A 22,400-nucleotide genomic window follows, 5' to 3' on the forward strand; every position below is an offset into this window, starting at 1 on the left:
GTTAGGGTAACATTAGTTGCCATGCTAAGAAAATTCAAAATACATAATGGCCCAAACATATAATATGAGTTATAAATTGCTTATGTGAATCTAAGAAGTATTTACATACTCCTTTTGGAAGGGGTGTGTAAGGGTATGGTGGGCAAGGGTTTGCCATAGCAGACAGGGACCTCTACTCCACATATTTTCAGGGATCAAGGCAGATGGTCACTCTGTAGCCTTGAACCTACGATTTTCAAGGAGTCATTTCCATTGGGGGGGTTGGGGAGGACAGGGGGATCATACTCTAAATCCTTTTATAGACTAGGTTTAAAAGTGGCCCATGATATTTTCATTTCCATTTAGTTGACTTAAACTTAGTTATATAACCAAACTTAAGGGAAAAGGAGACTGGGAAATTTGTTCTAATTGTCTCCTCAGAGTGGGGTAAAAAAAAGAAAAAGATATTGGTGAGCAACTAATTGTCTCCACCATACCTACTTTAAACCTTTTATCTGACTTAACAAGGATTTACCCCAGTCCTAATATTTCCTTAAGACTCAGCACAGCATCTTCACCATTTACTCTAGGACCACCCTTCCATAAGCTCCCATGCCACTTGCCCTAATTCAAATACATTATAAGGAGAAGGACATAAGATGTTGAATTCTGGCTACCATGAATGGAATTTTATAGAAGCTAACTCCTTTCATCTCAGTAACTAATTTAATTCAATCTTCTTTCATAAAGGTCCTCTTCCTAATGACCCATACATGCTGCCCAAAGACTCAGTAAACGCAGACATATGATTATATGACAGCTGTTACAAGTCTCTCCATCTCTACTCAACCCATTCAACCCCTAAAAATGAATGAGGAAAAAAATCGCTTTGTGTTTATCCCATCCCTATCTATACTTCCTTATTTTAGAACATTTAGTACACGCTCAAACCAGTTTCTTGCCGAGGTAATTTACACTCTTATTTTGCTCCATGAGAGGCCCCTTCTATCATCATACAACCCAGTTACCCCTTCTTTCACCAGCAAACCAGAAGTTTCCTAACCTGCTCCCTAGTCACTGCTTACTCATTTCCCTTGCCAGAGCTGTTCTGTCTTAGGTGATACTGAGTCAATATGGTATTAATCTACACCACCGAGTACTAATACCAAAGACCTTGCAAACATTGAATATTACTTTTAATGTAATGAGCAATATTTCCTAAGCCATGCACGAGAAAGCCAAACTACTTTCTTGATGAGAACATGGACTTGAAGGTAAATGGGGTACGGAATTTTAATAGAGGTGATATTTGGTTTAATTATAGGAATGTAGATGACTGCAAGTAGGACTTGACTAAACTATATCTCTTAACACACGTGCTGCAATTATTGATAGGTTCAGGTTGTAGAAGACAGAATGGTTAAGGGCAGAATGAAAACAATGACTTATTGGTTAAAGCATATTGTGCCAGGATTTAAAAGTAAATGCCGAAGATATTTGTTTTTAATAAATTAAAATAAATGACTTAATATGAAAGCTTAAATATAATATGAATATAATCTGTCTATTTTACACACAAAAAATATGTGTTTAGCCTCATTTCATTAATTAGAAGTAATAGGTACTACACTTTTTCAGAATGTAAAGGTATAATACTACGACCAAAGCAAGGAAAGGACATTTGTGTTTACTCCTGGCTTCTGAAATAATGAGAATGTTTCATCTCCTGGACGATTTCTGTAAATAATGGGATTCTAAAGTAAACAGAGACAATCACCAGGCTCCACATCAACAAAATGCCTTCAAGCAGAAAAGTATGACAGCCATATAAACTTTAGATTCTGGGAAGCACTAATGTAAAGTGAGCAAAATAAAATATTAGATGAAGTCTAAAACAATCAAGTTTTACACAATGACTATAACTGTGTGCCCTTTGAAAAGGCATTCTTCTACTCTAGGCCTTACTATACTGGTTGGTTGGTTTTCTTTATTTGTAAATTAGGGAGTTGGTCCCTTCCATCTCTAGCATAGGATACTTTCAGAATGTAAATACTACTCAATCAGCATAACTGTTAGCAAAATAACAATATTATTTTATTTTGCAATCTTCAGTATTTACACAGTAAATACTCTAATAGTACACAGTATTTTAGCATATATAATGCCCATAATAATGTTAGTATTTACTATGTAATCTCTTCTATTAAATAGATCAATCTTCTTTTATAATGCATACAGTAGTACATCAGTGACATTCATTTAACACATAATTCTAAGGTACTCAGACAGAGAAGAGAAAATTTAAGTATTTTCTATCTTTCTGGAATTCTGAAACAGGTCTGCTCCGAAACAACACCATTTAACATGGGTCGCACACTTAGAATATTCACACAACCCCATAGTGGCAAAAATGATTCACTAAGGACACAGGCAGGGCACTGATGATTTGTTAAATTTCACTGAGACCTCTGTGTGAGTGAAAAAAGTCCTGTTAAATTTCATGCCCTGAACTTCATCTGTATGTAGAGTTCTAATTTTGAATTTTTCCTGAGAATAATAATTATAACCTTTTATCAAGAGTGGGTTTGTTCTCAGCAGAGCCCCCCCCCCCCCCCCCCCCCCCCCCGCCGCAGCCTCCATGACCCACCCCAGGGAACAATGCTAGCATTGTCATGAGGATGAGCCAGCAATGTGAAAACAGAGGTCTGCACCTGTTTGTTCACTGTTATCAAATGCCAGCCTAGGGGCTACCCTGGTAAGAGACTTCTGACTTCGAAGCCAGAAGCCACAGAGCAACAAACTCTTCAGAAAAAATCTTTTGTGTGCAAACAGAGGTTTAGCAGCATGCTTTCTTCCTGGGAGGAAAGAGAGTGCCTCTCTTACCATCAACTTTCAAGATGCATTTATCCTTTGCAAGCTCAGTATTATGAATAATGATATATTAAGCTTTCCATGGTCATCCAGCTTTAAAATAAAGGACTTATGACAAGAAAATGATATTAGTATGATAACAAACCTATTTTTGTCTTGCAAAGTAATAATTACACAAATCACTTCTAGAAATGTTGAATTTTGTCATTTTAAAAATAAATCTTAGCTTTATATGGTGTGTTGAAAAAGACATTTAGCAGAACATGACCTCCTAATCTATAGCTCTCAAAACAATGTTTTAGGATGTTCTAGGATGATCTGAAGCCTGGTTTCAACCTTTGATGATTTAGATGAAGTGTGCAAGGGGCAGAGTGTTTTTAATTGTTCCCCTTTGTTAGAAGATAAGTATAAATCTTATAATATTTTTTAAATTTTTTTAACGTTTACTTATTTTTGAGAGAGAGACAGAGTGCCAGGGGGAGGAGCAAAGAGAGAGGGAGATACAGAATCTAAAGCAGGCTCCAGGCTCTGAGCTGTCAGCACAAGAGCCTGATGCGGGCTCGAACTCACCTACTGCGAGATCATGACGTGAGCTGAAGTAGGACACTCAACCAGCTGGGCCACCCAGGCGCCCCTAAATCTTCTAATGGTTTTAAATAAATAAGTACATAAACCAATAAGTAAAAAAGAAAGCTTAGGTGAATATAATAGGCATTCACTTCAGTGCTATCTGACTTTACTCCGTCCTTAGTTAACAGTTTGTGATCTCAAATTCTGGGTATGTGATTTCACAAATCCTGACCATAGACTGTGGCAGCTATCTCTGTAGATACACAAACAGAAGTTGGGTATTTATCTTTGGTGAGAGAGGAAGAGAGAAAGCAAAAGAGGAGTCTCAGAGAGCGAGAGTTGTGTGTGTTTGTGAGAGAAAGAGATAGGAGAGAGAGGGGGAGAATACGACCGCATAGTTCATTTGTAATATACTCTTTTACTCTTTCTCTTGCCAGGATGTTTCAAAAGAAAGCCATGTGTTTTAAAAACATAAAAAAAAAAGAAAAAAATTTAAAAAAATTAAAAAAGAAAGAAAACCGAAAGGGCTCTTGCAAGACAGACCCTAGAGCACTTTGAAAACATCAAATAAAACCCCTCCAGCATGTTCTCCCCATGTGATGACTTTGTACATTCATTTCAGCCTGTGGGCACATTTCCCAACACACAAAAGGTTTCAGTGCCATGTTGATAGATATAAACACATATGGATTACTCATTTGCCATTCCATGTATTGAATTGCATACTGTTTTCTATAAAATTAATTTTATATGAAGATGAATTCTTAGAAGCCAAATATTATTTCAGATCATGATTAGAAAAGCAGGGTTATAGCTCTTTGATTATCTTGTGCCTTGGATATGTGCCACTGATACACAATGTGTACAGTTATGCATCATAGTTAGAAACTATATATATACACACACATTAATATATGTATGTATCTGTGTATGTGTGCATATATGTATATAAACAAATTCACATATCTATATATTTATATGGAGAGAGATATTATCTATATACACACACATACACACATAGCCTCTTTTTCTATTATTTATTTATGAACCTATTTTTCTATGTCTCTCTTTGGTCTTTTGTCTTTTGCTTTGTTCTGGGCATGTGTCAGTGTTTATTTTTCTTTTTAAAACTTTGAAATGGATAGGACCTGTTCACCTGTATGGATTTATTACTGCAATCATTTTACAGAAAACTGATTCAGTAATCTAACACAAAGAGTAGTTTTACATACTACAACTTTTCAGTTGCAGAATTGATTAGAAGAAAAATACAGAAATAGTTATTAAATATGCTTTCACTCCAATCAAAAAAGAGAGCTATGGTCATTATTTGCTTTATGTTAAAAAGCCTTGGTCTTGCATGTAGAAATAAAACCTATGTTGAAAGTTGTACAGCAGTTCTATGCAATCAGGGTTCTAAGCTGTCGATTACTCTTATTTATGGCGTAAAATAATACATACAAACATATGAAATAAGTCTACAAACATATGTAAAATACCACCAAGATGCCTTCCCTAAGCCTTTATCTTTGAAGTAAGGATTCTAATTTTAGAACGCAACCCCAAGCTTCATGTGGCTACTGAGTCTGGAAACCAAGCTGATTCTCTGCAGGTGTCTCACATCTCCACTGTTTTCACAGCACATGGTTGACTTCTTTTTCACAAACTGACAGAGAGACCCAGCCATGCTAGAGCAATCGAGCTACCAAAAACACTATTAGCACTAACCTGCCCTTTCGTTAGAAGTTCAAGTTCTCAAGCAAACAATAAGTAGGTGTTTTAATTATTTTTAAAAGCCCCCAGACAATACCCTTTAAATAGATCTTAGCTATTTAAAATAAGTCATCAAAATATCCTTACTGCAAATTCAGCATGTGAGAAGTGAAAAATATACTTTGTATTGTTTCTGCTTATTTAGAACTAAGTATGAAATATCTAGGCATTCAAATCCCAGGCTTTCTTGTGTAATGGGGATTTAAAAGGAAGCAATGATTAATGAGTTTTAGATACAGTATAAAAGTAATTTCTGGGGAAACACATTCTTAGCTGAATTGGTAGCTCTCCCCAGCAGGGACATTTGAATACTTCGAGAGGAACTAAGAAATTAAGAAATGAACAAAAACGAATAGGATTTGCTTGGCACCACTGGGACACCTTGGCTTAAACTCCGTATTTAAAACCAACTAAATTGGTTTTGTTGCTCAGCTAATGTTTTGTTTTTTTTTTTTCCTCCCTAAAAGTCATCCAAAGGTGTTTTGTTTTGTTTTCCTGAGGTTTCACTGCCTTAGCAAGGAAGCAAAACAATTTATTAAACCAATAATAGGTCTACCTTTAATGACACATAGCTAAATGTAAATGTATGTGGATATCATTGCTATAGCATGTTGTTATCCCTGTGCTAGGAAATGAATATACACTGAACAATTAAACCCTAACAGAGATCCCTATACACCCACATGGAGTTGCATTTTTAATTAAACACTTGAGCCTCAGTTCCCAAGTGTCCAGAAATTAAAACTGCAGTATCATTCTCTACCGATTTGGAAGGGTTAATATCATGTCTTCATTTGTGCGAAAAATGGAAGTGGACCACTTAGAAAAAGTGACTCACACTTTCCCTTAGAATTTTCCAGGAAGATAGGCAGCAGGTTGGTATTATAACTGATAAAAGAAAAGAAGAAGAAGGAGAAGGAGAAGAAGGAGAAGGAGAAGGAGAAGAAGGAGAAGGAGAAGAAGGAGAAGGAGAAGGAGAAGGAGAAGGAGAAGGAGAAGGAGAAGGAGAAGGAGAAGGAGGAGAAGAAGCAGCAGAAGCAGAAGCAGAAGCAGAAGAAGAAGAAGAAGAGGAAGAAGAAGAAGAAAATCTTCCTTCATTTCAAAATTGATAACTCACTGCAAGAGGTCTTAGGTGATTTAAGTAAGGTAAAGTGGGATGAGAATATGAATCTTTTGGTTGCTAGTGAGATTAGGCTTTACTAAATAAAATCAAATTCATCTGTCAACAAAGAAGTGATAAAGAACACAGCTTATATAGATGTGGCAAAGATCAACTAAAAATCTTAATACTTTTTAAAAAATTTTTTAACATTTTATTTATTTTTGAGAGAGACAGAGACAGAGTGCGAGTGGGGGAGGGGCAGAGAGAGAGGAAGTCACGGATCTGAAGCAGGGTCCAGGCTCTGGGCTGTCAGCACAGAGACCCGTGTGGAGCTCAAACTCATGAACTGTGAGATCATGACCTGAGCCAAAGTCAGACGCGTTTAACCGACGGAGCCACCCAGGCACCCCAAAACTTCATACTTTTAAATACTATAGGGGGAAATGGGAAGGGTACTAACATCTCTTTTTTGCTCATCTCTATTGTAGGTTGCTTGCATGCATTTTTTTCCCATTCAATTCTCATTTTCAGATGAGGAAACTGATGGACAACACTTAGATGTTTTGACATTTCCCTTATCATATGTAGTGCTAGTATGCAATTTTAAAGGTATCAGGTTTCAAAGCTCAGATTCTTTCTACTTTTTCATGCTGTTGGGACAAGAAGAAAGTATGTTCGAAATGTTTTCATATTCTAGGACATATCTTCTCATCTAGAACACACAGACTAGATTTGAATTGTGATAATAAATCCACATTCTTAAGCAGAAGTTATACCTCTGAATCAAGTATCTTTCAATCATTTTATTTCTGAGCTCGATTTTTGTTACTTTGCCCTCCCCAAAACTATTTCTGACTTTATGCTGAAATGTAGAGTATGTCTTGGATACAAGAAAAGGCACTTAATTCTCTGTGATTGTCTTACATTTTCTCATCGGTGAAATGCTAATCAGAGAACTATAAATGCAACAGAGTTGGCTCTTAACTTACACAAACATTATAGACATGTATGGATTTTCAACTGTTTGCCCTTTGTATCTCACTGATTTTAGTGCATTTTTTTTTCAAAGGACTTTTCTACAGGACAAACTAGGTGGCTTAAGTAGTCATTTGCAATTATAATTAGATATATTTTTCAGAAAGAAAACCATTTTGGAGCCTGCCATTTTATATTTATCTATACATGTGAAATTTAGAAACACACTATAGTTTTGGAACTTTTCTTTCTATTAATTTGAGGATTACATATTATTGTTTATTTTTTCTTTAAAAATCTAGGATTTTGTGATTCAGAACGAAAATGTTTTATGTCTTCTCCAGTATCGAAAATCTCTTAGCCATATTTTTATGGATTAAAATGTAAATGAACTGAAAACTTACATTAAGTCTTTCCCTGATTAAATTTAAATCAGACATCAAAACTGACATGAGTTGGCTCAACAAATACTATTAAGTTTCAAGTATTTTTCAATACTTTACATTTAATAATCAACCAATTCTAATGTAAGAAGCCACTGTGCATAGTCATACATATTAAATACATAAAACAATTGAATAACTACTTAAATTATGCAGGTGATCTTCAATGAAATCACAAAGGAGTTGATAACCTATATTGTGACCTCTGATGTATTTATTTTACAAAGATGATATTTAGATTTTCTTAATTTTTAAGAGGCACTTGAACCAAGACACTAATTCTTGATTCACCCCTTTTCCCTGAGCACCACAGGCCTGAATTTGAAGCATGATACAATTTTAATTGCAAAGATTTATCATTATGACATGTAATTTCTAACTACATGAAATGACAATGTAATGCATAGGTGTGAAATTCAGCCACACATTCACTATGTGAAAAGTGACAGCAATAACATAGGCTGCTTCCCTGCTTCATTTCATTTTTCTACCTATGCTATATAAAAGATATATCTATAGATACGCCAAGTCCTGCTTCATTATCTTTTCCATATTTTCCTTTCAAAATGTACTAAACCATTTTCTTTAAACCACACTATAAAGCTCATGTCACATTTCATAGCTTTTTGTAGATAATTGGTGAATTTGGATTACAATTGAGTTACACATGAACTCCAGAATTTATTGTTTCATTTTCTTCCCGTTAATAAACGCAAATGCATATGTAAGCACATAGAGATTGCCATATAGATATATATATATATATATATATATATATACACACACGCATATATATCATATATATATGCGTGTGTGTATATATACATATATGTATATATATACATACAAATATATATATATATATTTAAATCTTTTAAATTGCTATCTCCCTCTAGTACCTTGAATAAAGTCATACTTTTGGAATAATATGATAGATCACTAGACTAAGACAAGGACAAAAACGCTTATCTTGACACAACACACAACTTCTAGAGCTAAATCAAAACAAAGTAAAGCATACCTCAAATACAGTTATTTGTCTATTTTTAATTCTAGTATTAATAAAGGAAAGGTCATGAAGTCAATTCCCAATTATGGCATTTAATTTAATTCTGCTACTACACTCTCTCATTTTAGTTTCTCATATCTATAGGAGTAAACACAAATAGCCTAACAAGATATTTTTCAATATTATAATAATTCAACCTACTTATGCAACATGAATCTCTTCTATAATCATTTAACTTTTTAGGTAAAGTATCTATACTAAATAAAGCCTCATTAAGAAATAAAAAGGTAAGACTATGTTGAAGAAGTGATACCTGGATCATATGAGTCATTTTTAGATTCTCAGCTAATTAACACATAGCAGAAGATGAAAAAGTTCAGCTTCATGTGATCTTCCACCTTTTCATAATCTCTATAACATGGTGATACAAGGAAAATTTGGAATTCTACTACCTGGTTTCAACTCTGAACTCCATAAATCACTGTGTACTCTGTGGCATATTACCCATTATTTTAAAACTGCAGTTCTCTATTTTCAAAATGGAAATAACCACAATGACCTATTAATTGGTAATTTGTAAATAATTGACTTCTACATAATAAATTCATATTAATTATGGATATTATTATTAATAATAGCACATATATCTTGGGCTCTACTAAGCCATATATATATATATTTTAGTTTGTGTTCTAGATTTATTATGCTAAAAGGGACAGGTAAAGTCTTCAAAACAAAAGGCACACAGACTAAAAGAATTCTGATAATACATGTAGTTAAAAGCTGGAATTTATAATAGGATTTTTCATGGTACATCACCAGATATATAATATATACAATATAAAATAACCCCTCCAAATATTAAAGTATCTAGTTTACAGAATTAGGGAACATTAAAACTAAAATATATTCTTTGTCAACAGTTGCCAGAATATGCCCATTAAATGCCATTAAAAATATAATTAAAATTTGAAATCCCTTTATTTCATAGTAGATTGAAAGTCAAAAATGCTTTTTCTGATATCAGCTTTGTACAACATTACTGATACACAAACCAAACCTCTATTTTGCATCTCAGAGCAAATGAAATTGAGTAATTTGAATGGTCTTAGAAGAAAGGAAAATGTTATGGTCCACCATTTCTCTTCACGTTCCTCTGTAAATATTCCTCAAAATTGTCATGGTTGTTATGATTCAATAACCAAAACAATTTGACTTAGCCTATAAGAAAATTATAGTTAAAAATAGAAAATATATTTCACAAAATGGGTAACAAATATAAGGGTAAGGGGAGAAAAAATATTATGAGAGCTATAATGAGAATAGCATTGTATTGTACTTCCAGGTAGACTAGTAAAAAAGCTACAAGTGAAAACCCTCTTTAACTTCTGATATCTTATAACCATCCTAAGTTCCAGTTGATGTGTATTACTAAGAGAACAAAGTTTAAGGAAAATTCCTAGAATAAGCATTTTATTTTTTGCCGTTGAACTATATTCTCATCTTTTTTGCCAATGGAGTCAATAAATCAAGTAACTCACAAAAGCAACAGAAAAAAAAAACATAATTCAAATTTCCAGGTTAGTAACATTTATTAGATCAAAAGGTGTTGAGCCATGGAAATTTATATTTATCTATTCCCGGATAGATACAGATAAATGGAAAATTCCATTCATCATTTATGAAATGTTGGCCATTTCTATTATAACTTGTTTGATATACTTTCACAGTAAACAGTTTTACCATCAGAAGAACAGCTATGTTGCTATAATTGCAGGAAATGAAGAGGTTTGTTATACCTCTATCTCTTTACATATTATTGTATATTATCAATTCTATTTTTTTTAATGTTTATTTATTTTGAGAGAAGGAGGCACAGAGTGAAGGGGAGAGACAGAATCCCAAGCAGGCTCCATGCTGTCAGCGTGAAGCCTAACCCAGGGCTCGATCCCATGAACCATAAGATCATGACCTGAGCCAAAACCAAGAGTCAGATGCTTAACCAACTGAGCCACCCAGGAGCTCCTGTATATTATCAATTCTACAATGCATTTTTCATATTTAATATCTCTAAATCCTGATTCATCATAAAATCTTTTACATTTAAGTTGAGCTTTCACTTTTTCTCTTGTTAGTGTGGCCTGCAAACAGTGACCAATAAATATTTCTTATAATTGATGGTGACTTAGATTTGATGAAATATGGCAGACCTCTATTTGATAAAATATTTTATAGAAGAATTTTTGTGACTTATTTGTTATTAAATAAATACTATGTTATGAATATAAACTTTCAATATGGAATAGAGACTCCTAAATATATGGGCATTGTTTATGCCAAAAAGAATCCTCAACAGAATTTTCAATATAGTTTCTCTGCTAAAAAATTATTTTAATCTCCTAATTCTTATTTCTTTCAATAAAGTCATTTAAGAAATTGACATTGGGACCTACTTATAACTAGATAATTAAACTGTGGAAACTGAAGATGAGAGTAAAAATCTCATGTTTTTAAGTCACATTTCTGGCAAACAGAAAACCTTTTATAATAACTAGAGCTTAACGCACATTAAGAAACAGCTCATGCTATCCAGAACCCAGCTTACTCAAATATAAAATCTGGTCAGGTCCCAAATCATAAATGACACATTTTGTATCTCACAATTTGATTATATAAGCCTAACATGCTTTCAATGATTGTAAAAATAGGCCATGTCTATTAATCTTACCAAAAGCATACTTCTCAAATAATAATAAATATCACTTATTGCAGGAACTGCACTTAATGCTATTTTTACAATTTATAATTTAACTTTCACAACCATCTTACAAACAGAGGGCTCCCATTATACTCATTTAAAGATGTGGAAACTGAGGTTTAGAAAGCTGAATAAGAGGATTTGAAGGGAAGGGGTCTCAATTCAGAACCTATGCTTTGATTCTCCACGATTCTGCTTGTAAATATCCTTACCTACTGCACTGGGTTCAGTAAAAGACGCTGTCCCTTTAGTGCTACACTGTTTAATATCATCACCACTAGCCACATGTGGCTATTTAAATTAAAATGAATTAAAAGTAAATAAAAGAAGAAATTCATTTCTTCCATTGTACTAGCCACATTCAAGTTCTTAGTAGCCAGACATATGTGGCTACTGGCTACTCAGTTGTGCAGACATATTGATTGTTTCCATCATCACAGAGAGTTCTATAGGACAAGTGATGTTTTTCATGGTAAAACAGATTAAAATGGAGGCTCTTGACCCCATGGAAATGCTTGCCTATAAATAATATAAGAATTGGGGAAAATGCTTCCCCAGTGTTTTCACATTGCAGTTGGTAGGTAAATATTTGTCAGAAATATAATATTTACTGAGAGAAGACAGGTATGTAGAGATAATTTAGAATAACTCCTATCTCAGCACAATGTCTTGAATTTACAAGTGGAGAAAAACAAAGCTAACAAATATTTGAATTGACGTAATTTTCCAAAAGAATCCTTAACTTTTTACCAGTAAAATTGAGTCTATTAATAAATGTGAGTTATGACTAAATATATAATAACCTTGATTTTTATTTTTATTTTTTTTTAATTTTTTTTTCAATGTTTATTTATTTTTGGGACAGAGAGAGACAGAGCATGAATGGGGGAGGGGCAGAGAGAGAGGGAGACACAGAATCGGAAACAGGCTCCAGGCTCTGAGCCATCAGCCCAGAGCCTGACGCGGGGCTCAAACTTACGGACCGCGAGATCGTGACCTGGCTGAAGTCGGATGCTTAACCGACTGCACCACCCAGGCGCCCCAATAACCTTGATTTTTAAAAAGCCATAGTTGAGGGGTGCCTGGGTGACTCATTCAGTTGAGTGCCCGACTCTTGGTTTCAGCTCAGGTCATGATATTGCAGTTTGTGAGTTTGAGCCATGTGTCAGGCTCCACACATCAGTGCAGGTCCTGCTTGGGATTCTCTCTCTCCCTCTCTCTCTGCCCCTCCCCTGATTTTGCTCTCTCTCTCTCTCTCTCTCTCTCTTAAAATAAGTAAACAAAAAATCTTTTTAATTAAAAAACTTTTAAAAAATAAAAATCGAGGCACCTGGGTGGCTCAGTCAGTTAAGCATCTGACTTGGGCTCAGGTCATGATCTCGTGGTTCATGGGTTCAAGCCCCATGTTGGGCTCTGTGCTGACAGCTCAGAGCCTGGAGCCTGCTTCAGATTCTGTGTCTCCCTCTCTCTGCCCCTCTTCCACTCACGCTCTGTCTCTCTCTCAAAAATAATAAAACTTAAAAAAAATAAAAAATAAAAATTCATAGTTGAATGGCAGTAGCTATAAAATTAGTTAATAGATCCGATATTTGTAAATCAAATCCAGTATATACAATAGTGTCATTTTGTGTGTTTGTTTGTTTTATTGTCAACTTACCACCATTTTTCACACATACATTCATGATGTATTCAAATATTATACAAGTAAAGTCAGAAAGTTCTTTCTAAAATACAATCTTAAGGCCTCCTGTTTAAATTTTGAATTATGTATGCTTTTGGCCAATTTACTATTTCACTGAGTATAGTCTAACCTGGAGAAACTATCCTAAACATTTCTTAGGAATGACACAATGTAAGGAGATGGAAGATAAATCTAAAGTCTAGAACAAGGAGCCTTTATTAGCCACAAGACTTTAGGTCTAGTTTCTCAGAAGAAGAAAGAGAGATACTCTTTCATTCTTTCTGGGAATGAAGATACTTCCCAGATCAGCATGAAGAAGCTGTGTGTGAATCAATTTCTCCATATTATATTTTATATACCCATGTCTATCTATCACTATAGATAGATGATAGATAAATAGATAGATAGACAATAATTTACCAATCCTTCACAGATGAGTGTCTGCAGTACCAACAAAGATAATGTCCTGGGATGAGGGTAAGGAGGCAGATATTCTAATGTCTTTACTGCTTTCCTTGGAGTGAAATCATGGACATATAGTGATCACTAGCCAATTTCCCTTATTGCATTTGGGACCCTGAGGAGCAAAGATTCTCCTCTATATTATAAATGTTATAAGCAAACAAGCACATTTTCCCAACTAATGAACTTTAATAAAGGAGTTTTTCGACTTCATATGTTTGTTTGTTTTTTCCCTAGAATATGTATGCTTTCTCTCTTAGGAAAGGAAATCTTCAGTTTTTCATATATCTTAGGGACAACAAAGAATGATGATTGAGGTTTAAAGTCTCAAGGAGAGAATTTTCCTGAAAGACTCCCATAATGTTAGGTTTCTTCCAATATTTTTCCTACAAATGCTATAGGGATTAAAAAGAATGTAGGTCAGAGAATAGGACCACTTCAGGATCCCTGAACGGGACATTAATCGATGAGGTTGCTTATGACCTGAGCAGATTATCTTGATACTGATGACTAAAACATGTGAGTTAGAGGAGAAGGAATAGTTCCATTCCCTGGAAATCCCACCATCTCATGCCTTATTTCTCTAGTACGAATATTCTCTCTGGTGAGTGGTACCACAGGAGAAGGAATTCCCATTTTACTTTCATTCAATTCCACAAATTCACTCATCAGTTATCTGAAGCCAAGAATGGGTTCTAGAAATTTGCTGGAATGGCCCCTCTAACTTGTCTCATATTTAAAACATTTACTTTCAAATATGTTTCTGTTTTGCCCATACACTGAAATATATCATTATGGTTTCCCTTCTTCCGGTTAATGCACATTGTCTGACATGACAGGCAAGCAGTCTTCTTTAAAAGTATGAAAAAAAAATCTGTCAATGGGGCGCCTGGGTGGCGCAGTCGGTTGAGCGTCCGACTTCAGCCAGGTCAGGATCTCGCGGTCCGTGAGTTCGGGCCCCGCGTCAGGCTCTGGGCTGATGGCTCAGAGCCTGGAGCCTGTTTCCGATTCTGTGTCTCCCTCTCTCTCTGCCCCTCCCCCGTTCATGCTCTGTCTCTCTCTGTCCCAAAAATAAATAAACGTTGAAAAAAAAAATTAAAAAAAAAATAAATAAAAATTGATGCCTTCATAAGAATGTGCCACTCCTCACTGATACCATCTGTCTCCCTAGATTTTCACTATAGGTTAGTTTTGATCAAATTATTTTCCAAGTAATTTATCTTTAGGCCAGTAGTACTCTTGGAATTGTTTTTGTCTTCAGATATTCACTATATGCTGAGTAGTTCTTCTTATGTAAATATTAGCAGTACCTTTGTCAAACACTGTATTTAACAATAACCCCTGAACTAGGCTGGTTGAACTCATTCAAACATTACTAAGACCTTTCACAGAACAGTTGAAGAATGCTTAGCAACTCTAATGTCAGAAAACGAACTCAGAATGGATATGTCTCTTGTCTAGGTCAAGGCAAATGTCAGGGCCAATGAAGGGTGAAACGTGATGATGGAGATTTGAAATGAAGAGCTGGGGTAACAGGTGCTTGGCGTGAGCACTGAAAGACAGGAGAGAAGTGCTATGAAGTACCGAAGACAGGGATCATACTGAGAGTAGACAAAGAAAAGCCTCAGGCTTCTCCCCTACCAGAAAAATAGATCTTATACATAAAGTAGCTTCAAAGTGGTATCTGAAGAGACATTGAAATTTGGAGCATCTTTTTATCTAAACAGTTCGCTTTTCAAAGCCCCACTGAAGCAAGGGAAACCTATCTGAATATGCAGAAACTGGTACATTTGTTTTGTCAGTGTGTTGACACAAAGAAAAGCTAAAAACAAAACAATGCAGAGAAAGAAAACGAAGGTTTTCTAAGCTTCCTCTATGTGAAAGGTACTGTGTTTGACAAGCTCTCAGCTTTAATTCTTTAATGTCTATAAAAACATTGTGAGGTAGAATTTTCTTCTCAATTTTAAAGATGAAGAATCTAGGCCTCAGAGAGACACTCAGTTTGTAAGTTCTGATCTAACATTTGAACAGGTCTTTTTTAAATTGCACTCCCATTTGAGATACATGGAGCCAATTGCAGATGGCCTGTCCATTTCAAAGTCAGGTTATTTATTTGACCACCACTGAATAATGCTGAAAGGGTTTAAGAGACGTAAATGTTGTTACATCAGATGTATCTCCTGAACTAAGCATTTCATTTTGTTTTCACTCTACCAGAACTCAGTAAACTTAATATGTCTTTCCATTATTATTGTGGGCTCCCTAAAAACAAAAACAAAAACAAAAACAAAACTTAAGCATTTTATTTTTTGTTTAAGATGTTTGTTGACATATCAAATAATAATCTAATCAAGATGATGCAGTACACACTTAACCAAACAATTAGAATAGCAATAAAATAGTAAAGGTACTAATACATAAATGTGTTGGTCTGAAAATATATAGAGTACTTGGCTAATATTTGGGAAACATAAATTGTATGTTGATATCCCCTCAAGTTTCTTCTACTCAAAATAGATATTCTCATAATTCATAAAATGAGAATTCAAATATTCAAGGTGAAATTTGATGAGAAAAATGCACTTTTTTTATGTATTAAATTTGTATCCGGGTTATCATTGCATAAATAGAATATGAACAGTAGTATAGATATGAACATAGGTATTTCTCAAAAATTCCTTCATATCTACAATAGCACATAGAGATAAAAAATTGTATAATATTATCTAGATGAAGTAATTTTATAAAATTCTAGAAAGGAGAATATAATAGCATTTTTATGCCCCATATAATAAAATAATCTTTAAATTCTGGCCAGACAGGTAACTAAATAAGTAGAAGTTCATAGAATTAAAGTTGTAAATATATTTTATGTCTGAATATATTAGATAGTTTGAATTCAGAATAAGAATATTTGGTTAAGAGGATATGATAAAAAAAATCAGCAGAACATCATTGTGGGAATGATTAATAAAATCCACATAGCCATATATATGCAAGTGACCTTACAAAGGAAATAATGAAATCTCTCCAGTTTTGTGCTCCTCTGATTCAGTACTGTCATTCCCAATGGCCTCAAGATGATCACATGCCTGAAGGACACATTGACAGAAATATGGTCTCGCTCCTGATCAGAAATGATGACCCAGCATAATAGGGCACCTAGAGACTGCCAAGACAGTTCGTCATTCCCTTTTAGATTGTGTGGCATATCCTTAGCTTAGAGAATCTGACTCTTCTCCACTCTCCTGGACCTAACTGATAACGGATCAGGGAAATGTGAGCAGTAGCAGTCAAACAAATTTTCTTCTTTATCCAGAAAATATGTTTAAGTGTGTTTCTTGTCTTTGGGTACAACCAAAATGAAAGTATCTAAGTAAGATCTATAGTCATGTTTATGGTCCAAAGAATAGCTTTTGGCGAACATCAAGCTAATTAATAAGAATGTGTAAGGTCAAAGTTAATTTATGTGTGTGTTAAGTGGCATCCAACCATTAACCCTTATATATGACAGTCCTCATGTTAACTGAATATCCATTTTACACAAAGATAGTTTGAAGGAGACAACTATAATAAATAATAAAGGTGTATTATTCCAAGGTCAACACTGCAAAAAGATTTCAGGAGAAACAAAAATTATACACACACACACATACACACACACGTGTATATATGTATACATATATATGTATATATACATACATCTATATATACATATGTATATACGTATACATACATACGTATATATACATATATACATATACAAAAGCTTTGAAATCTTAACCTCAAAATTCTTTGTCACATTGCATACTTCCTATTCCCACAACTAGTATTTGTTATTTATCTTGTTGAAAGTGCTTAAAAGTAAAATTTTGCTTAAAAAGAAAATTCACCATGATTATTATTGTCCCTGTAATAGTTTACCATTATGCAAAGTTGACAAATGGCAATACAGAAGAAAATTTATTCCCAGCATCTTCCTCTCTCTGAGCTCTTTCATACCCATGTTTCCATCCAGGTTCCTACTATGTTCTTTCCATTCTCACCACAACCAAAGGAGTATTTTCCATCATTAAAGCACAAACTTATCTGTTCTCTGTCCCATTCTCTAGGGCATGATAAGTAAATGAAAATTATTTAGAAAGTAAATGTAAAGAGGTTAACTAGACATTATACTACCATCTCTTGGTAACATACATTTAATTAGAACAGTGTTTCTCAAACTTTTGTGGTCATTAGAATCATTGAAAAGATCCTTAAAACACAAATTGATGGGCTCCATCACAAGACTTTCTGATGCATTAGGTCTCAGGTAAGGCCCAAAAATTTGCATTTGTAATTGTACCCAGGTGATGCTGAGGAGGAGTTGGTGCTTTAAGAACTGAGTTAAAATTTTAGAGGCACATAGGTGGCTCAGTCAGTTAAGCGTCCAACTTCAGCTCAAGCCATGATTTCAAGGATCATGAGTTTGACCCCTGCATCAGGCTCTGTGCTGACAGCTCAGAACCTGAAGCCTGCTTTGGATTCTGTGTCTCCTCTCTTTGCCCCCCCCCCACCCCCCCGCTCACCTACTGTTTTTCTTTCTCAAAAATAAACAGTTTAAACAAACAAACAAAAAAGACTGGGATAAAATTTTAATTCAGTAGGGCAATTAAATAATGAGATATCTGACTACTCAGCATGTTCTCTATTTACCTTCATATTACAAGATAAGCCTAAAATTAAGGCCAGCCCTCTAGCCCTACACTTAATATAACACTTAAATTGTTTTTAATTTTTATCAGCTTGCTTTGTATAGCATATAAACAAATAAGATAAAACAAATACCTTTCCAAAACACAAAACAATCTTATCTGAAGTCAACTGCAATGTTTGCTGGTTACCTAGAACACTTAGCTCTTTAAGATACTGCTAAAGAGCACATTTCTTCCCCAATTCCTGTTTACATGAACAGTTAGGTGTCTTCAATCTTTCCTCATATATTCTTACACAAACAGAATCATGCTTACTGAGTGACTTCTGATTTTCAAAATTGGAGTTACACTATTGACCCAATTACATAGAGTAAGATCAGTGATTCTAGACTGATGTTCAAATGTAATTCTCAGCCACCTAATAAATATATAATATGCCTGGAAAATTTCCAAATTGTCTAAATTTTCCATTGTTTATTATATTGAACTTTTCTTCATATTCAAAAAGAAATGAATAATAACTCTTGAACAAATACATTATTTTTTTTTTCCTAAACAATCAACTCATTCTCTTAGCCACCTATTATTTACTCATTTCTACTAATGCACACACCAAAAGTATTATAAGACTTTCTGGCAGAATAGGGAATAATGTTCTTGAAATAACAGTGTTGTGTTTTGGTATGACATAAACTGTCATAATCATAAGCAATCACAGTGTGAGCTCACTTAATAAATAAGTATGTTTAAGTGTGGCATAATTTTGATTGAATAACTTAAAACATATTTTAGTAGTACTAATGTTAAATTAATAATAAGTAGGAGGGCTCCTTATTTCTTTTTAAGTTTATTTATTTTGAGAGACTGAGTGAGCATGAACAGGGGAGGGGCAGAGAGGGAGGGAGAGAGAGAATCCCAAGCCGGCTCTGTACTGTCAGCACAGAGTCCCACCCAGGGCTTGAACTCAGAAACTGTGAGATCATGACTTGAGCTGAAACCAAGAGTCGGGCACTTAACCAACTGAACTAACCAGGCATCCCAAGGAGAAAGCTCTTTAAAGACTGATTTTCTGTATGCAAAGATTGTTCAAATAGAACATATTATAGAATAACATAATTCATGTACTATAAAATGTTTAAAATATTTTCATTTTTTTCTTTAATGTAAATAGAGGAAAAATCATTTAATAAACTATAATTCTTCCTATGAAAGTTTTAACCAGATCATATTATTTTTAGATTCCTACTTTAATCATTCATTTTTTCTCTATCCATTGCATTTCTAAAATTCTTCTTCCTATCATTATTTCCCTGCAAGTAGCAATTGAGCCAAAAACTCTGTTCTTCAGTAAAAAAACTATATTTGAAAGGAAAGAATAAAAAAGTAAAATGTTAATGAAGGATTCTATAAATTCTGAATAATTTGCATTTACCATTATGTCATCAATTCTATAGCAATCATGATCAAAATAAGTTATATAATCAGTCTTCCTTTCTTCATCCAAAATTTCCAAATTTAGTTCACATGTTTGGCCAACTATGAAGCTATTTCTAACTTAAAATTATACATTTATAACCACTGTCAATGAACAAAACAAATAATTTTAGTAACCTGAAAATATCAATCTTATTTTTATTTAGTATTTGAAGGCAATTTTAATTTAAATATCTTAATATGAAGAAACATTACCACTGAGTGGCCTCAAAAACACATAAAATCATTACATATTTTGATGAAAAATATATATGATATTAATTTAGGTTAAATTCATAGTTTAAACTCCTTTATCCCACTATGAAATGATAGTTACTAATTAGCACTACTTGTTTATAGGTACGAATAGCAAAATTCATGATTAGAAACTTTGTTCCAAACCTCCTACCATAGCCTTTGTGAACTATGAACGACATGGACTGAAAAGATATCTGCAGGATTGTGAGGACCAGCTTACAAAATAAATTCCTACAAAGTGTTTTTTCTGTTTTGTTTTGTTTGTTTTTTGGAGCAGGATGATAATTTTAGGTTGTTAACAATTACCTTTTTCCCGTCTTGGGCTGGGGGTAAATCACTGATGAAATTGAAGCATTCTAAGAAACAATTTCTAATGGCATTTAGTGAGTTACTGAATAAGATAAGTCAAAATTAAATTAACAAATTAGCTATGTTTTCCAAAAATAAGGGATTGTGCAAAAAAAATAGATGAGTGGAGGTAGATATAAAGGCTGTATATTTACTGAGCTCCAACGAGAGTGAGGGTTATGGTGTTATTTATTACAGAGATTTGATGATATGGTCCACTGTTCACCTGAGACCACCAAACATAGCATTCTTAAACCTGCTTCCTATCTCAGTTTTCAGTCACTGAGCATTTCCTTAGTATGTACTTCTGTTCAGCTGAGATACAGTATTATGGTATCCTTCAGACTGCACTTACAATACCTGTAAATAAAAGCAAGGGCATCACAAGGCATTATTTCCCATAAAATGAGTAAGTAGTAGATATTTAAGTCCTTTATAGTGTTCCTGAATATAACACATACTACAGTAACCATACACACATATGTGCATGCCTATTGCATTATATTGATAATGAAAGCATATTTGAAATTTTGTATATTTTCCTTACCTGTCAAGTTCTTTAGTCCAAGTTCTTGAAGTCCAAAGTTCCCATCTTTTCTGTAGTTTAAAAATACTGCCAAGGCATATCGATCCTCATAAAGTTTTGTTCCACGGATAATGCGTAAATTCTCCAGAGGCAGGTAGCGAAACTGATTAAGAGCCACTAACACGTAGCCTGTAACTTCTCGAATAGACTGAAAAGACACAAACAATTCCTTTTGTTAAAAAATTAGAGATTATTTGTCAGTATGTTTATGTTGTCATTTAGATTAAAATAAGTTATTCAATTCTACTTTTTAGCTTTTAATTTAATACACTAATTTCCACATTATATCGTAAATAATTACTTGGATGATATAAGATCACAGATCACAGAGGGTTAGAAAAGTCCGAAGTGTGTTTACAGTAAAATAATGGATATTTTTGATGAAACATTCTTCCTACCTAGAATTTGAATATAATTTAAGGAATAAATATCTCATTCTTTGAAAGACTAAGGTTCGGTAAGAATGCCTAGCCATCAACCTAACTTTTTATAAAAAAAAAAAAGCAAATGAATGAGCTTATCACAAATAAAACAAAGCTGCATTAGTTTGTAGACTACGGGACAGATTTAAAACCTTATTGGTGCTTAATGCTGTAGTTATCAAAGTTAACATATACATCTCTGGGAAACCCATATATGAAAAATACTTTTTAAAGACTGATAATGATCTCTAATTTAATTACAACTACAATTTTTATTTTTACTGTCTATTGTTTAATATAATATAAGCTAATGACTGGAAGGATTGTAACACGTTTTTAAAGCAAAAAAAGTCACAAAAAACAGCCCTCAGGCTTCATCTAAAGTTACAGTTTTTCAGTAAAATAAACAAGATCATGACAGTTATGAACATATGCAATAAGATTTAAAAAAATAAATATACAAAAGTGGTAAAATGTTTGAAGATGTTATTTTAAAAAATAACTTTATTTCTTTTGAGAGAGAGAGAGCAATCAAGGGAGGGGCAGAGGGAGAGAGAGAGAATCCCAAGCAGGCTCTGAGCTGTCATGACATAGCCCAATGTGGGGTTCAAACTCATGAACCATGAGATCATGACCCGAGATGAAACCAAGAGCTGGATGCTTGACCAACTGAGCCACCTAGGTGCTCCTGTTTGATGTTATTTTAATATCAATTTCATGTCAGCTTAGACCTCTTATCTTATCTATCCTCTCTCATTCCCTTGGTGACTTTATCTACTTTCAAGTTGGATGATCTCCAAACTTTTGCCTCTAACCTGTCTGCTAAACTCCAGACTCAAATCTAACTGCATACCCCACATCTTCACCTGAATGCCTCATAGGCTTCCTAGATACACCTATCCAAATCTGAACACCCCTCTTCCTTGTCCCCATCCTCCAGCAGTCTTTCTCATTTCAGTCAATCCATCCTTCCTATTATTTAGGCCAAAGTCTTGG

The 22,400-nt window shown here is 34.1% G+C and overlaps 1 protein-coding gene across 1 annotated transcript in view; it reads right to left on the reverse strand.

The window, feature by feature from the left end:
• Nucleotides 1-21,601, reverse strand: part of ERBB4 (erb-b2 receptor tyrosine kinase 4) — a 529,970-nt gene extending 508,369 nt beyond the window's left edge. The window contains exons 1-2 of the mRNA XM_032594121.1: nucleotides 21,557-21,601; nucleotides 20,944-21,151 (exon numbers count right to left, since the gene is read on the reverse strand). Coding sequence (XP_032450012.1) covers nucleotides 20,944-21,151; nucleotides 21,557-21,601 — 253 coding nt within the window. The remainder of the gene's footprint in view (nucleotides 1-20,943; nucleotides 21,152-21,556) is intronic.
• Between the last annotated feature and the right edge of the window lie 799 nt (nucleotides 21,602-22,400).

This window comes from Lynx canadensis, chromosome C1 (genome assembly GCF_007474595.2).
Source record: "Lynx canadensis isolate LIC74 chromosome C1, mLynCan4.pri.v2, whole genome shotgun sequence".
NCBI classification, from domain to species: Eukaryota; Metazoa; Chordata; class Mammalia; order Carnivora; family Felidae; genus Lynx; species Lynx canadensis.